Below are 17,667 nucleotides of genomic sequence, written 5' to 3'. Positions count from 1 at the left end.
CTATGGAAATACCACATGCATTCACTTAGCTTAAACTGAACCCCTCAAGAAAAAGGTTATATGTTCAACAACTGGATAAATTTGGCCTCCTAGAAAATTAGTAGAAGCAGTCATAGCAACCCCCAAACAGGAGTAGAAGTTTTATTTTTTTAATTATTTTTATTTTTTTACAGCACAGGAAACAATTCAAGGGCAACAAAAAGAAAGTGTACGAAAAAAAGCCTGCTAATTGTTGATCCCAAACTCTTGCCCTTCAAAAAGATGTCACACAGTTGGACTTTAATGACAATCTGCGACACTTATTGATGTCCTCACAATCAGACCCGGTACATGTGACGAGCCAGTAACACTAAGAAAGCCAAGTAATGAGAAACTTTAGTATGGTATAAACTGCATCAATGTGAAATCAAGAAAAGAACACTGAGCATTTTTTCCATTGTTACCCTCGAACATGCAGCTCCATCAACCCAGCAAGCATTTTATTCGTTTTCACACTCACCTTGCTCAACATGCTCACCCCAGATACCTCAGTGGATGCTGCTGATGGTGTAGATGTGACCCAACCCTCTCGGCCAGCAGCAGCATCCCATCCCATCATTCACTCCCTTGGGCTAGGCATCCATTCTATTCGTAACCTGTGCTTGTGTCCATATCCGGTGTGCATCTCATATGTATTTAATCTTCATTTACTGAACCTTTGACAACATTAAAGGGAAGTGTTACCATTCCTGTCCTGGCCATAGTTGTGGTAGGATCAAAGGACACATCTCAGCCTTTTCCAGTTGGTTAGATTTTCACTGGTATGGATATTAACATGGAGCACAGATGGATGGGTGCTTGGCCTTAACCATTACCATGATTCTGTTGTTTGTCGTCCGCTCTGCTTGTTTACAGTTGTTCCATCATCTGGCAGCTATATAGGATGGTGGTGGTGGTCTTGTGTTCAGGTCATGTACACACACTGTTCGATCTCCCCAGCCTGGAAATGTAGGCCGTCATCTCAAGATTCCCATCAGTATATGTAATCTGTTCATATTCTTTTCTAATACAGTGGATTAAGTTTACACACACAAAGCTGTACAATTTTATGGTGGCTGTCACTCCGTGTTATGCAGCCAGCTAGGAACTGAACTCAAGGTGTGTACAATTTGCTGGTCTCAACCCTTGTTTTGTAAATACTATTACAGACCGAGTCAGGCAGTGGCAAAAATGTTATGCTGTGCCGGCACTGTTGAGAGACGGGTGGCGGAGGACGTGGAGACTGCATCAAGTTGTATCATTCTTGCTGTCCATAATTTAGTATAGCTTTGCAGACCTCTAGACGCAGGCTCGGTTCTAGGTGCAGCTGCCGACAAAAATATTGCTCTACCTTACCTGGAACTTCTAACCTGCTAGTCTCTCTCCCCTGACAGTTCACTCAATCCCCAACTCCCAGTCTCCTTTCGTCTCTCCTCCCCTGGCAGTCCATCCCACCACCCCCATCTCCTTCCACAAGTGGCTAGTAGCATGAACAAGGCTTTTGTGACACTAGATTCAAGAGTGAGGTAGATCAGTGTTTTGTTTGCAGCTGTGCAAGCAATTTATGTAATGGCTTGGGGCTCCTTTGTCTGTAGGTTCCCATAGATCTTTATTATTTTTCAAGAATATTGAATTTTTTGATAATTTTTATTTTAAGATAATATGAATACCTGTTAGTAGAGGGTTACATTAGGAGGCCCTAAAACAGTCCCACTGAGGCCCTTGGAAGACTAGAATCAGCAGACTAGAGGTCTTGATTATCAAAATACAGACTATCTCAAAATCATACAGAAATGTAAGAGCTTTAATTCATGTAATAAAGAATGTTCCTTCATTTCCACAGCTTCTCACGCCACCATTAACCGATCTCCATTGTCCTCCCTCATCACCCCACCCAATTCTCATGAGCAGAATATCTTATAATAATCTTCTGAGATGTACAAAACTGCAGTCTTAATAATATATACTCTGGTATGTCTTAACCAGTGTTTATATACATGCACCATCCTCCTCCTTCTCCTCAACCTTTGCCTGCTCCATGACCCTAGTGGACCTGATTTGGGTGTGGCCTGAACTGCCTCCCTTGCCGTGAAAAGGCAAAGGTTGGATGTTCCAGAGGATTAAGAACAAGAAATGGACTTGGGCAGGCTAAATCATGCATAAAATAATGACAGATGACAACTAAAGGAAGAGTGACAACACAGGAATAAAGTCTGAGCAAACAAGAGAAACAACAGATGGAGGAAATTACAACCTTTGCCAGAGCACAATGAAGCACATCAACATTTGGTGGTCTGATAGAGAAGACAGAATCTAGACAGGCTAACTTAGTTTTCAAAGAATCCAAATGACCTGTGAAATATATGAAAACAGCTAAATACACCTAAATTCAGGGTTATGTAAAAGAATTCCAAGTGTACAACTTCACTTTAATTTCAGTATTCAAGAATTCACAAAATGTTCCCAAAAGTGGCTTTGCTTGCTTCCCTTGAGTTTTACATTCACTAAGGCTACATCAAATGGTATTCAGTCTTTGGTAACCAAGAGAAAGACACATCCAAATACTTTAATTTTGGAAAAATAACTTTGAGGTTTGAATCTTTCCCACAGATGAGACCAGAGGATACTCTGATACTCATTTCTAGCTTACAATTTTCCTTCAAAAAAATAATACATAGGCCTATGGCAAACACCTGATGCGCCTAGAATCAGAAGGCTGCAAACACCACTGTGGCCAAAATAAACAATGTGCTGACAACAAACAGGCTCTCCCAAGTGTCCTTTGCCTTGTGGAAGAGACTTGTGGTTATCCAACAAGGTCCAAAACTGCACAGCCTGACAATAACAATGTAGACATAAACTAAACTTCAATACTTTTTCTTTTTAAAGATTGACACTTGCAGCCTTATGATTCTGAAGGGATCAAACATTTATTTTCTTGATCTCTGGTCAGATCAAAGTCTACATCTATAAACTTAGCACCACTTGGTGGCTTATAAGTGCTATGTGATGCAGGCTTGTACTGAACCCTCCATGAAGTATTACCATTACCAGATATTCTCATGTAAAATTGGATCCACAAGACTATGATATGTCTGAGTGAGGAATAAATTAACCCTCAAGAAAAGTATTTGCAGTAGTAGTAGTAATAGTAGTAGCAGCAGTAGTAATAGCAACCCCCCTAGAAAAATAGTATCCATGTGAAAGTCAACTTGCTCCTAAACTTGACTTTAAAACATCGTTTCAAAACATTCTTACATGAGCATATTCAGTACTTGGTCTACAAACAGATTTTGACATACGGTGTTTGTAGGTGACCCTTAACTGCTTGACAATGTCTAAGCTACACTAAACTAATCCCCCTAGAATGATTTCCAGGCAAGGTCTTGATTTGTGATGAACAGAACTAAACCGTGGCAGGGTGGTGTGTGTACTCACTAGACACTACAAAACTACACATCACAAAGCAAACACATAGGATGAAAGACATCCAATTAAATTCCTTAGCCTAAGTCAGTATCAGTTGGGAGTCTGAAGTGCTTGCCGACACTGGCTTGTGGCACAGCCGGGGCCGCCCCAGGCCATCCCAGCCGGCCACAGCCAATCCACGGCAAACTTTGTACATGTGACAGTGATTCCAGGGACTCAGACACTCACAAGAGTGACTGTGATGACAGTCACCCAGAAGACTCAGGCTCTGGGTCACCCCAGCGGGCGCTCCAGGACATCCAGTCTTAGGCTGCAGAGCTCTGCTTTGACCCGCGACCTTCATAACAGGAGCACCCGGCAGAGGCCAGTCCCTCGCCTCCCCGGGTGACTGTCTCTTGGTGTAACACTTTGCTCGGAACACAACACCAAGGCTAACAATAAATCTGACAACCTCATCTTCAACAAGCATAGAAAATATAAAAAATTAACTAAAAAACTAATAACTTTTCAAATTATTATCTGTGGCTTAATAAAAAAGCATATGATTACAACTCCATCTCCAGACTCTCTCAGCCTCTCAAGACTGTCAACTATCCTGACACTCTTGTTCTCCTTACACACAGAACATGACCCAGCTGCCACATCCTTCATGACCGCAGAAGTCACCAAAAGGAATGGCAAAAGACATCACATCATCTGACACTCACACAAGACTGCCAACCATCCTGGCAGCCTCATGCTCCCAACAACCAAAGTTTACCATGACCCAAAGCCCACCATCACAACTCACTCCAATATACCCTCACAGAGTAGTTACATCCATTACACTTGGGAAAACTTTAAATAGATAAGAACACTGAGCCTGAGTGAGGTGTTCCGGAGCAGAGTATTGACAAGTCCCATTCTAGTTACTCCCTGGGGCCTCGTCACAAAGTTTCTTGATGCTGGCAGTGACGACCTCATCCTCAGGGAACTTCAGCCTGCGAGGTGGGCCTTTCTTGAGCCCCGACCACACCAAGACAGACTCCCCATCCTCGAAAGTTATGGTGATCTGTAGGGACAGCACCAGAAGAGAGATAAGAGATGAGTTTATGTGCATAGAGAAATGAGAAAGTGTCTGTAAAGTCCCTTCCTTCCATTGGTGACCTCCCCTCCCCTCTCCCCTAAATCTTGCCCTTACATCCAGACTCCATACACTCAAATTCACTCACCAAGTGGAGGAACAGCACAAGCAAGGCAGTAAAAAAGGCTGTTGCACCAGATAAAAAATACATGTTCTGAGCTATCATCATTGTAGATACAGTAGACCATGCATTTAGCACATTTTTTGATGGATTTCTTCATGTTGTGCCTTTGAGGTAACTCCTTGGCGCACACACTAAACAAAAAGTTCCACCAGTCTCAATTGATTAATCTCATCAAAATAACGCCTCCATTTTCACTGAATTTCCTTGGCACCTGACTCGTGTTAAACAGAGTCTACTGTACTTGAAATCACAATTCTGAGCCCTAACTGTAACTGGGAACTTAGTATTATAATCACACTTTATCACAATTTAAACTTCTAGTTATAACAAGGAACTTAGTGGGTAGTATTATAAACACAGTTATTTGTTACTTTCATGCTGGGTGTGTGTAGGAAAAGGCTTGAGCAGGGATCACTCTGTACAGAGGTGTGAGAATGCCAATTGTGCATAAAGAGAGCATGCTTAAAACTGTTTGGAGGGGTGAGAAAGTAAGACCAAGCATCCATTTGTATTAGTGGATGCTTCTTGGACTATTCCCATGTGCTTGCTGATGGGGATGAGGACCAGGGATCACGGATGAGGGACAAATGGATGCCCGGCCAAAGTATACTTCTTCCAGTCACTTCCTGCCCCCCCTACCTGACTATCTATTTATCTGAACCTCCCACACCGTATTCCATTGACTGTCTATCTAAATATCTGACCAACATGTCAGTAAATTCTGCAGGGAGACCTACCTCAAAGGTCTTGCTGCGTGGTTTTTTAGAATTGACTTCCACCTCAATATCGGGGAACTCGCCACGGATGCTGTCGATTACTCGATTAGCATTCCGCTTGAACACGCCTCATGATTTGCTGCAAAAGATACACACACACACACTCACACTGTCTTATTCCTTTTTTTACTTTTATTTCTACAGCAAACAGAATTTTTTTATTATCATTATTGCTCTTGTCATTATTCCCCAGAACTAATTAATGTCTATATTTGACTCTGTTTATCCTTTAGCCATGCCTGCCCATTATAGGCATTAACCCTTGCCTCCCACACGGCTGTCAGGACACACAAGCTGCCAAGCTGCCATGCCCTATAAATTCAAATGGCTAGAATGGGATTTTTTCTTAAGGATCGTTTCCTTTCCTGTAATATTCTCCCATTAACTCGAGATTTTTAATTATCATTTAACCCTCTCGCACACCATAAGTTTCCAATAAATTTCTGTTCCACTCATCATGCATTTCTCAGGCCCGACCGGCCTTTTTTTGCCGCTGCGATACTCTACATTCCCGGATGTAATTTACCCTCACAGATATATCGTACCCCAATAAATTTGGTATCAATGGCTTCATAAAGACTTGTACTAGAACATGCACAAATAAAAATAGAGGAATATATATATATATATATATATATATATATATATATATATATATATATATATATATATATATATATATATATATATATATATATATATAAACAATACAAACTTGTTTCAAGTCTCCATTTAGGGTATTGTAGACAATAAATCTTAAGTACCAACTCTTCCCCACTCGCTAGCTCGAAATTTTGTGGGCCAACTTTTTAGCCGAATATATGTTTCGAAGCGGAATTTAGTGAGGATTCTTATGGTATCCTCAAAATCCTCATACACCTATTAGTTCCTGAGTTACACCGAGAAAACTGTATTTTTTTCCTCTCCCGTCAGAGTAGGCTAACAACTAAAAATCGCTCAAAGCTCCTCATCTATGCTCCTTAGAAAGGTTGCCACATGTTACCATTAAGAAACTTATCCCAACAAATGACGCTTCCAAATTTGATGCACTTTCACCGAAAACTTAATTTTTAATAAATTTTTTCTTAACTTTTATGACGCATTTTGCGTCATCATGCGCCAGGACCTTTTACTCTTTGATGACGCTAAAAGCATCATCGTGCGCGAGTGTTAATTACCACCAGGACATATAAACTACATTTTCTGCATACATAAGCCAAACCAATTGTTAAACTGTGAAAAAGATTATTTTTATACAAATCAAGACTTTACTAACCATCTCTACAAACTTATAGCATGCACTGAATTGTGGCACACACTGCACAGTCCATTCCAACATCTTTCACAAGCAATTATTGTTCAGCCCACAGGAACAGTTCCACTCCTTAGACCAGCCCTGTTTATCACCACACTGTAAAGTAGGTGGGCAAATGCATCTTTTGCTTTTGAAAAATAATCTTTAATCAATTATAACTTGCTGATGATGAAACCTTTAACTGCAGTTTTCATGACTGAAAATATGTAAAGTGTCAAAACCTAGCCTGACGGAGTGCTGCGAAGAAGCTGCTGACATTGAGTGGAAGCACTGTTGTTGTCAGTCACTGGAACTGACCACAGTGAGGACACAAGAAATATTGACACCAAACAAATTGCAGTGAGGACACAAAGCACCACAAAAATACTTGACAATGCAACAAGTGGCAACAAAAATGCCTACCATTACAAAAAAGTGCAGCCCAATCGGATAAGGGAAACTGGTTATGTGTTCATAGACAAAGCATCATGATGGCATGCAATATTTTTGTGGCACCTGGTTTGCAAAGCTTTATTATCAAAAAATATTATTTGCATGAGTTGTGCAACAATGGCAGGGGTTATCCACAGGCTGGTAAGCTTGTCCATCCCTCCTAGCAAGCATAACACAGGTATTACACATCCACACGAGACCTCACACAGCAAGACATGGTTTGGAAAGTAAGTAGAAAATAAAAACAAGTAAAAAGTATCGTGATAAAAAATAAGTAGTGTGGACGGTCAGTGTGGGAAGTGCCATCAAATGAACAGCAAATAATGTCCACAAAATTTGACCACCAATACCAAAATTTAATAGAAGCAATTTTCTCTAACATAACACAACATACAACACAACACAAGACAAAGTTAGGGGGGGGAGGGGGAAACACTCACCAATGCTCCACCGAAGCCTTCTTGGGTTTGCGGCCTCGCCTGCCCTTGGTGGGGGCAGGGGCGGGGGCTGGTTCTGGCTCTGGCTCCGGCTCAGCTATGGAAAAACATGCTACATGAGATTGGAAAAGGAAATTGTATATGGGAAAAAAATTATATATCAACATTTTCATTTACTTATGTGCTGAAGAAATGCTGACTGCATGAAAGAATGACTATATTGCATCACTGTATTTTTTGGAATTTTTGGTATAAACTAGCTACTATCATCACTATTATTGATACTATTAGTATTAGCATTAGTTTACCTCAATCTTTCAACTATTTATTTTTTTGTATGGTTAAACTATAGTTCTCATTATCATTATTCATATTATTAGTCATTAGCGCTTGTATTTACCTCATTCTTTTTTATTTTTTGTGAGGTTAAACACTCTCTCTCTCTCTCTCTCTCTCTCTCTCTTATTTATATCAGCCTTAGTCTTAGTATTATCCTCTGGTGTCGTACCTTCAGGCTCATTTTCCTTTTCCTCAGTCACAGCTTCTTCCTCTTTGGGAGCTTCCTCTGCCTCCTCTTCCTTGGGGGCCTCCTCCTCCTTCTTTCCCTCCTCCTTAGCTGGCTCTTCCTCCTCCTTGGCCTCTCCTTCCTCCTCTTCCTCCTCCTTGGCTGGTTCCTCCTCCTTGGCTGGTTCCTCCTCCTCCATAGCTACTCCATTCTCCTTCCCGTTCACCTCCTCGTGGGCGTCGCCATTGCTCTGGCCGTTCTCAACCTCCTCCGCCACCTCTGTGAAAAGAAAAGATTGTTTATTTAATCATTCATTTCACCAGCTTGGGAGACTGACTAAGGCCTTCACAAAATAATAAAAAAATGCCAACAACACATTGTTCCTCCAAAATAAAAACTAAAGTTGCTGCTCTAAAAGAAAACTATCTAATATACTTTGAGATGTCTTGATATTCAGGTTGTTATAAGATAACAGAAAAATAGTTTGAAAAATAATGGGGGTCTGAGAAGGCCGAGAGTATATTTGAGAGAGCTCCAGCCCCTTGGTGAGGCAGCTGTCAGGGCCATAAGAACACAGACACATCCACTCACCGGCTGCTGGGGTTTCCTCCGCCACATCCTCCTCCACTTCGGGCTCCTTGACCGGCTCTGAAATTACACCAACAGTTAGTCTACTCCAGCATGCCAACAAGATTTAAAATGTACTGAATTGAGAGCCTTAACAAAATGTCTATAATGAAAAATGATGCTGCTCTCCCATGTATGTGATTGCAGCCCAATGATTAATTTCCCCAGGCCTGTTCAAGAAGCATTTTAATACATACAGGAACAAACACTCTTTAGTCTTAACAAAAACTCCACTTTACATGTTCCTTTGCCAGTTTAATTCTGTCATTAAACAAAAAATTAAAAGGACACAAATATCTGATAGAAGCAGGAGATAGAACTAAATCTTTTGTCACAGGAAAGAAAATTCATAACAGACCAAGAACAAAGTGGAGAGATTAAATTAGAACCAGGTGAAGAGAAAATAAGAACCAAGTGGAGAACATTGAAGCCAGGTCAACAGAAAATTAGAACCAGGTGGAGACGAGATAAAATGACAGGGTAGGAAGGGCTTTACACACGATAATATATATCATCAGACAGAGGAGGAGGATGTTAGGAATCTGGATCTGGGTCTATGATGCGCAGGGCATCTGTACAAGTGCACAACACGCATATTTGTGTTGGCTGTTGGGGGGATGGGGGAGCCGAGTGTGCAGGGGAGAGAAGTGAATCAGGTGTAATTGTTAGTGTTGGTGTGTTGTGGTGACAAGTGAGTATGTATTTGTTTTCTGAATGAATCTATTGTACCGCAGTCTAAAATCTGATGAGGGAGGCTGTTCCAGTCACGTATGGTGCGTGGAAAGTATGAGTGCTTGTATGCGTCAGTGTTAAATGTGATATGTTTGGTATTTATGGATGTGTGTGTTACGAGTACGTTGACTGTTGCGTTGTGCTGGTATGTTTGTGAGTCAATGTCAATGTGAGTGTTTGTGATCTTGTACATGAATGTATGTCTGTGTGCTTGTCTGCGTATGTGAAGAGGTTCCATGTTTATCTGTTGTTTGATCCGTGTTGTGATGCCAGGTGTTCGAGTGTAATTGTTTGTAATGAACCTAGCCGCCTTGGTGTTGATTTGTTCTAACCTATCAATGTTTCTGTGTGTGTGAGGATCCCACACCATGGAGCAGTATTCAAGTGTTGGTCTCACAAGTGCGTCATAAGCTATGTGTTTTATGTCAAGTGTGCAGTTATGTAAATATCAGAAGGAATGGCCTCTCTCTCTCTCTCTCTCTCTCTCTGTTACTTCCTTGCTAAAGACTAATAATGATGATAATGAACAAACATTAATGGATGATGATGATGGTGGTGGAATAATAATGGCTTAGTGATAATACTGATAATGGTAATGATAATAATAATGATGATGGATGGACAATAATGGCTGATCTTTTATTTATATACGTATATAGTTGTTGGTAATTCAATACGCACACGGGACAAAGAAATTAGTAAACAGACCTTTAAATTAGTGTGAAAAAAATGAAACCAGGAAAAAATATTGAAAAAGTTAAAAAGTAATGGTGAGTAGCCAATAATAATAATGTATTTGTTTATTCATGTTACCATAAATTCATGTGGTGGTCGTGTTCCGTAGACTGAGATGAGAGAATCGCCTTAAAAGACGTGTCAACAACATATAGTGAACAATTTCCTTGCGCTACTGGTATTACGCCATTGTTATTATTTTTATCTATACACTTTTTCCTACGGTTTTCCTGGAGGTTTGAAGGTTAGCAGAGGACACGAGTGACAACACGAGTAAGTAATTGGTATGGCAGAAAGCGAGACATTGTGGCGGTGATACAGCCAACCTTAACCATGACCACGTCTTTTTTTCTCTTATTCGTAGTTAGAATATCTTTATATTTTTCCTGGTGCGTGATGCTCGCCTCCTTCCCCCCACTGTTAAAGCCGTAAAGGCAAACATTATCGGGCATGGCGTGTGTCCATAATAAATCTTTATAAGTTTAGTTGGTATTGGCGAAGGGTATTTCACGAACAATACGCGTCCAAGTCTCTCGCAGCAAGGCCAATATTCTCAAACGTTACGACGCCTAAGTACATTTACTCTATTTAGTTCTCATATAGAAGATGTAGTGATTCACATATAGGTGGATTCATATCTCAGGCGGTTGTTTTACTAGATTTCTACGCCATGAACAGGAAAGACACATGAAAACCAGACGGATCTTTTCTGTGGCCCGCAGAGTCGTAATAAGAGCCCGAAGCGTTTAATTATACGAGTGTACAGCAGGAGGGGGCTGGGAGTTAAGGTTGGTGTTACAGTGCTAGGAACATGGCCATTATTGTTCCCCCTGACTCCACAACCATCATCATCAACAGAATCCATTAATATATGTTCCTTGTCATTGTTACATAAAACTACCACAAATTATATATATGAATGGCAGGGAAATAAGTGTTTTGCCTGTAATCCACTCAGCGGAAAGTAACATAATACCGTGGACAACAGGTAATATCTTTGGAGCATAAGCAACCATTTTCTAAAAGTAACGCTGAATCTGGGCGGGGGCGCGGGAGTGCTGTTACATGCCACGGGGCGGGAAGGGGAGTAGCGCGGGGCGTCAGTTATGTAAATCTGGGGGAAAAAGCGTTACATAATATTTGAATACCGCTGAAGAGAAGCACGTAGGAAATAGCTGGGGCGTTTTATTACGTTCATGGTGCAGATGCCTTGTCAGACTATCCCTAGGCTTATAAAACTATTAAACTACCCATGAAAACACTACCTCTGCGAGTCTGAAGCCTTGTCAAACCATCACTATAAAGGCGCATAAAACTACCCATGGCAACACTAACAACCTCTGTGAGAACCTTACCCAAATTAGGTGTGTTGGCCCTGAAATGTTCGTGTATATGGCCCATGGTTACCTGCCCCAGCCCGCTCATGGTGTAGCTTTGTTAGATTATCACTAGGCCAGTGGTGAGCACGGTTCCGCAAATCCGCTAACCGCCAATTAGCGAAGCTTACTGTTTCGTTAGCTGATTAGCGTTTTCGCTAACTCTGGAAACAGATAGTGGACCAATTAGCTTCCGCTAAATGAAGTTCCTCCTTCGCTAACTTAAAGTCCATTAAAAAATCATACAGGTTTGTTCTTGTCCGTTGTTGTGAGCAGATACAGCACCACTTGAGCCACAAGGCGCAATAATTCCAGGGCTTCCACTTTTGGGTAAATTTGGGTATCAGATTCTGTCTCTCTGCACTGCTATTGCAAGTTCATATAAGGCATATATAAAGGGTATGCTGAACTAAATTTGTTTATTTGTGTACACCTTTATCATCATCTGATTTTGGCATGCTATACCTTTCTGGAAAGCTTTATGTCTAAGCTACAAGATATTGAAACTTCAGGTCACTAGGTCTGTTTTTAAGGGTTATAGAGGCAACATACTTAACCGAAGCTAAATCCATATAAAGTTAGCGGTTAGCGTTAGCTTCCACTATAATCTCTTTATTAGTTTAGCGACAGCGTAAGCGAAACTAAATTTTTAGTTAGTGGTTTACCAGTTAGCGAAGCTAACTTTTCGGTTAGCGGTGCCCACCACTGCACTAGGCTCACAAAACAACCCATGGAAACACTAACAGAACCTCTGCTAATGACTTAGCCAATGCGGGTGTATAAGACACAAAATGTTTAAAATGGGACATGGTTACCTGCCCCCCAAACCGCTCATGGTGCAGAAGCCTTGTCAGACTATCACTAGGCCCATAAAACTACCCATGGAAACACTAACACAACCTCTGCTAATGCCTTATCCAATGCGGGTGTAAAAGCCCCGAAATGTTAAAAATGGGCCATGGTTACCTGCCCAGCCCGCTCATGGTGCAGAAGCCTTGTCAGACTATTACTAGGCTCATAAAACTACCCATAGAAAACTAACGGCCTCTGCGAAAGCCTTATCCACTGCGGTTGTGTAGGCCCCGAAATATTTATTATGGGCCACGGCCCATGGATACTTTTTTTTATCCTTGTCCAAACCCGGCCGTACCTCCCCTCAAGGCCTTCCCGCTGCCCGCCGTCTGCAGGGCCTACCCACGTGGCCACTCCTAGACACAGCACTAGTTCATATTGTACCACATAAACACCTTTATCACGTTGACACACACCACCACCTTTATCACAACGTAATACACTCCTCCACGGACACGTACGTATGAATCCAGTGCACGTAAGCTGTTTGTGTGGCCTCCGGCAGCACTTTTGAATCTAGGGAATGCCGGGCCAGATCAGATCATAGCCACCCGCGCATGTCAGCCAGCCACCCCATACTTCCTCCTCTTCTTCTTTTGTAGAGCTCTGACGCTATTTAACGCTTCTTAGCCTTTACACATTGATCTTCTCTGGCTTCCTTTGTATCCTTTCGCTATTTTTCTCTTTGTTTCCAGTTTTCACCTCACCTCACTCACAGGTTAAAGGGGCACTGCTAACACTCCTGCCTTCACTCACCTGGCTTCTTGGCCTTCGCAGGTCCCCTCCTTGCTCGCTTGGCGGGTAGTTCGCTCCTCGCAGCAGGCTCCTTCCGCCTGCCACCACTGCTACGTGTGGTCGGCATCTTTGCGCTACGAGTTTTCTCGTCTAAGTGTCCTCGGCGCCCCGTCACTCCCCAGTCCCGTCTGCTCGGCAACAGCGGCGGCTCGGCGGGAGGCAGGAGTTACCGGCTGTGGCTTCGCGTTTACATTTAATTATTAGTCTTATGCGGGTAGCTACGGGGTTATTACTATTAGTGTAGAAAGAAAATATATCTTTTCAGTTTTCTATGCAATAAAAACTACTCATTAAGGTGTAGAAAGCGTATATGGGTTAAAAGAATTTAAGTACTGTCGTGGCAACGCGACAGAGAGGACGGGCGAGGAAGGCAGGCAGGCAGGCAGAGCGATGGACTCGGGGACCTCGCCGCGGTATGTTACGTAAGCCAGCTAGTTAATGTCTTATATAACAGAGTAGGCCTTCACAGATTGGCTGGCCCACTGCAGTGTTCCCGCCACTTTGCCAAGGGTTGTGGGAGCGAAGTGTAGCTCCTGCATGTATAGGTGAACTATATTTGTGCATACACGCCTCGAAAATAAGTCTTTCAGGGTTAACTGGCCTATTGTTGCACCTTACAAATGTAAATAAACAAAGGCATGGTAGAGTACATGTCTGCAATACCAAGCCGTGCGAGAGCCATGTATACTTCCTGTACTGTATGTATTCGCTACCCCCGAAGGTGATACGCTGCTGTGGGGGTCAGGACTCAAGGCCAGACTGCTTCACTAACAGTCTAATTTATTTTGTATTATGATATTACGCAGGAAAGTCTGTCATCCTTTGAAGTAGAGAGTGCACCATGATTCGGTTCAAATAATTTATGTATTTACGCAGTGAAAGCCTCTCTCTCTCTCTCTCTCTCTCTCTCTCTCTCTCTCTCTCTCTCTCTCTCTCTCACACACACACACACACACACACGCATCTCTTTGTTTACCACTGGTACAAAAATCACTACTACTACTACTGCTGCATTTTGTGGTTTCAGAGAAGAGTTAGGGAGGGGAAACAGGTTGGCCTAGTTACCTATAAACATACCTACGTGCACGAACACCACACCCGGATACTCACCTGCTGGTCATCCACCCTCCCCTTTCCCATATTCTTCCCCTTCCTTTACTGTCACTCTTATTTTTCATGTTTGCTCATCGAGGGGACTCTGTTTGGGTCTATATATATTTTTTCTTTTGATGCCCTTTCGTGGACCTCAGTAGTAATAATAATAAAGATAATAATGTCACAGGAGAACTCTAAAACAGAAAAGAAAGGCAAGGTGTGTGTGTGTGTGTGTGTGTGTGTGTGTGGCAGGGCAGGTTTGGCGGGGGCAGGTATGAGTTCGAGGCTGGCAGTGTTAGTCAACGGCTGAAGGACAAGACATGTAACTCAACTCTCCATGACTTCGTCCTTTCCTCATTCTCATAACCTCAACACTTTATATAGTCACACGGAGCGGGGGACAAACAACCCTTATATATTTTGCGTCTCTTTGTTAACTTGTTTTATAGGGGCGTTACTGAAGTCTCTGTGGTCTGTATACGTCACTGTTTTCGAAGGTGATGTCAAGTGGTTGTGGTCGTGCGTAGTTGACTGTCTGTCCTATGAAGATATTTTTGTAAGTCGTTGACACGGTGACAGCTGCAGCTTTTCTTGGCCGCGGTTGTATTCTCCGACACGATAGTTTCTGGGACCATAAAGTCTCCCAACATTTCTAAGGCTTTCGTAGAGGTTGTGTTAAAATGCCCATTGGTGGTATTATGAGCCTAGTGATAGTTTAACAAGGCTTCTACACCACGGATGTAAAAAAAAACTCAAGAGAACCCGATTATTACCCTTTGTGGCCTTTGGAAATCCGGGTGGGGGTGGGTGGTTATGTTTGGCCCTGAGAGGTAGAATGTATAATAGGTAGTGAAATGCAGCAGTTCAGTACCTATTATAAATGCTGACTATCAGAGCCTTACAATAGGTGCTTGGGGGGGGGGGGGAATATTAATGTCCCATGCTACGCAGGTGCGGGAAGGAGGGAGGTACTACCTGGCGTATACATAGTAGAGGATCAGGTAAAACAAGGAGGGAATTATACGTATTACTTCCTTCTACTGTCTACAACCCCCCTCCCCCGCCCTGTCCTTCCTCTGTGTGTTCCCCATTGCACGCCAACTCTTCCCTCTTTTCGTCCTTGAATATACAGACCTGAAAGCTCACTCTCTCGACATGTTTTGCTGCAGTGACCTTCCTCCCTTCAGTGTTGTACTACCACGTGTGGGCGTCTATGTGTGTGTGTGTGTGTGTGTGTGTGTGTGTGTGTGTGTGTGTGTGTTACTGGTATGTGCTTGTTTAGAATTGGGGGTTTGAATCTGTGTGTGTGTGTGTGTGTGTGTGTGTGTGTGTGTTACTGGTTATGTGCTTGTTTTGAATTAATGACTCGAATCTCTCTCTCTCTCTCTCTCTCTCTCTCTCTCTCTCTCTCTCTCTCTCTCTCTCTCTCTCTCTGGTGTGTGTGTGTGTGTGTGTGACTGGTATGGGCTTGTTTTGAATTGGTCTCTCTCTCTCTCTCTCTCTCTCTCTCTCTCTCTCTCTCTCTCTCTCTCGTTGTGTGTGTGTGTGTCCTCCACCCTCCCCAGACAGCATCACTCCCTATCGCCTTCCCCAGTCCCCACTCTCCTCCCCACTCAAGTATGGGATGCCAGCCACCACCTTCCCCTCTGCATCCTTGTATCCTCTCTTATAGTAATATGGTGTTCTTGCACAGAACGTTAGAAGCTGGATACTACGCCATCATTATTATCATCATATGTCGTTACTAGTCCACTGCAGAATAAAGGCTTTTCCCTAAACGATCTTCATATGTCCGGTCTGATGGTATCGTACGTAGCTCCTCCATGACTGCCTCCGCAAAGGTTCAAATCTCATCCCTCCATGAAAACACGAATAAGGAATAAAAGGATTGTGAAGAGAAGTTATTTGGTAAGTTAGAAAGTGGTAACACAAGTGAAATGGTAAAGAATTAACTAACGAAATTCGCAAGTGGCATAACACACACACACACACACGACACGTGTCGCCTTGACTGGTAGTTGTAGTTGTAGTGTAAATGTTTCCACCCAACATTCCCTCCATCCGTAGCAGTATTTGGGCATCCCTCCCAATGAGCCTCCCCCAACCCAGCAACAGTGCAGAGAGAGAGATCGAGGGGGGGGGGGGGGAGCGTATACGTGTCTGGCGTAGAATATAGCGCTTTCTTTGCAGGAGAATATTCATCATTATATATCATTATAGCAGTTCTTCCTCCTCCTTTTTCTGCTGCTGTTTCTCCTCCTCCTTCAGCTCCTCCTCCTCCTCCTACTACTACTACTACTACTTCTGTCACTAACACACACACACACACACACACAAAGCGGAAGAATAGCAGTTGGAAGCCATCTACGTATTTTCATATTTTTTGCTTGACTGAGATCGAGAGCGAAAGAGAGAGCGGGGAGGGGGGTTGCAGGGCGAACAGTTTGGGGTGAAAGGAGAGAAAGACAAGAAAAGCAGACAGGGATGAGAAAAAAGGGGAGTTGGGAGGCAGGAAAAGTGAGACACGGAAGGGGAGGGAGAGAGAAAGAGAGGGAGAGGAAGGGAGGGAGCCAGTGGCCAAGGCTACGCACACACTCACCTCTCACACTCAGCGTTGAAAAGTACACACACACACACACACACACACACACACACTATCCTCCCTCTTATCTATACGTATAATCCGTTCCAAAGGGTTCAGCTTAGTTTCATATATAGAGAGATAGATAGACAGATAGATAAAATGAACCCTTTGCAACGGAATCATGTCGTTCAAACCTTCTTAACGGTTTATATGTATGAATTGAATCTGTAAACTAGCAGGCAAGCAGGAAACTGGGTACACGCTCAGCGGCGAAACTTGTAGCGAAACAAAACTCACTATTCGTTAGTTTCATCAAAGTGATCTGCTCTGCGTGTTGCTAAACGGGTTTGAAGAGACGAGCAAGCGGAAGGGACGCATTATAGGGAGGCTAGTGTGTGTGTGTACAACAACAGCTACTACTACTCACTACTGCTATTGCTGCTACTGCTACTTTTATTGCTACTCCTGCTGCTACCCTTCTCTTCATTATTCAATATGATATTATTGGTATCAATCGACTCATGCTGGCGGTGGAGGATATAGTAGTAGTAGTAGTAGTAGCAGTAGCAAGGAGGTGGTCTAACGAGGGAGTGGGAGTGAGTGGGCTAACATGGAGGCGCCTATTTCCCACACACACGGTTGGTCAAGTCGGGCCGCGGAAAGACCAGTTTCTCCTGATTCTCGAGTGTCGAAATTCTACGCTGTGAGGAAT

The 17,667-nt window shown here is 42.8% G+C and overlaps 1 protein-coding gene across 2 annotated transcripts; it reads right to left on the bottom strand.

Moving 5' to 3' along the window:
- Positions 1 to 2,433: 2,433 nt before the first annotated feature.
- Positions 2,434 to 13,423, bottom strand: LOC127003346 (cilia- and flagella-associated protein 251-like). 2 transcript variants are annotated; one of them, XM_050869870.1, is made up of 6 exons: positions 13,238 to 13,423; positions 8,751 to 8,807; positions 8,163 to 8,438; positions 7,658 to 7,751; positions 5,432 to 5,549; positions 2,434 to 4,498 (listed from the first exon to the last, which is right to left on the bottom strand). In XM_050869870.1, exons 1-5 carry the CDS (start codon positions 13,341 to 13,343, stop codon positions 5,540 to 5,542), a joined length of 543 nt encoding a protein of 180 aa, XP_050725827.1. In that variant the 5' UTR covers positions 13,344 to 13,423; the 3' UTR covers positions 2,434 to 4,498; positions 5,432 to 5,539. The 2 variants fall into 2 exon arrangements, with proteins under 2 accessions (XP_050725827.1, XP_050725828.1); XM_050869871.1 differs by lacking the exon at positions 5,432 to 5,549 and having other exon boundaries at positions 13,238 to 13,420.
- Between the last annotated feature and the right edge of the window lie 4,244 nt (positions 13,424 to 17,667).

The sequence above is a fragment of the Eriocheir sinensis genome, chromosome 25, assembly GCF_024679095.1.
Source record: "Eriocheir sinensis breed Jianghai 21 chromosome 25, ASM2467909v1, whole genome shotgun sequence".
Taxonomy (NCBI): Eukaryota; Metazoa; Arthropoda; class Malacostraca; order Decapoda; family Varunidae; genus Eriocheir; species Eriocheir sinensis.
Note: the sequence above shows the minus strand (reverse complement) of the source record. Positions and strands in the feature narration are given on the sequence as shown.

Excerpts from the sequence above, each read along its gene's own strand:
- LOC127003346 (XM_050869870.1), bottom strand. The coding sequence starts at position 13,343 with ATGCCGACCACACGTAGCAGTGGTGGCAGGCGGAAGGAGCCTGCTGCG. Across the intron at positions 8,439-8,750 it reads GGAGGAAACCCCAGCAGCCG|AGGTGGCGGAGGAGGTTGAG; the intron begins GTGAGTGGATGT and ends TTCTTTTCACAG. Across the intron at positions 7,752-8,162 it reads AAAGGAAAATGAGCCTGAAG|CTGAGCCGGAGCCAGAGCCA; the intron begins GTACGACACCAG and ends GTTTTTCCATAG.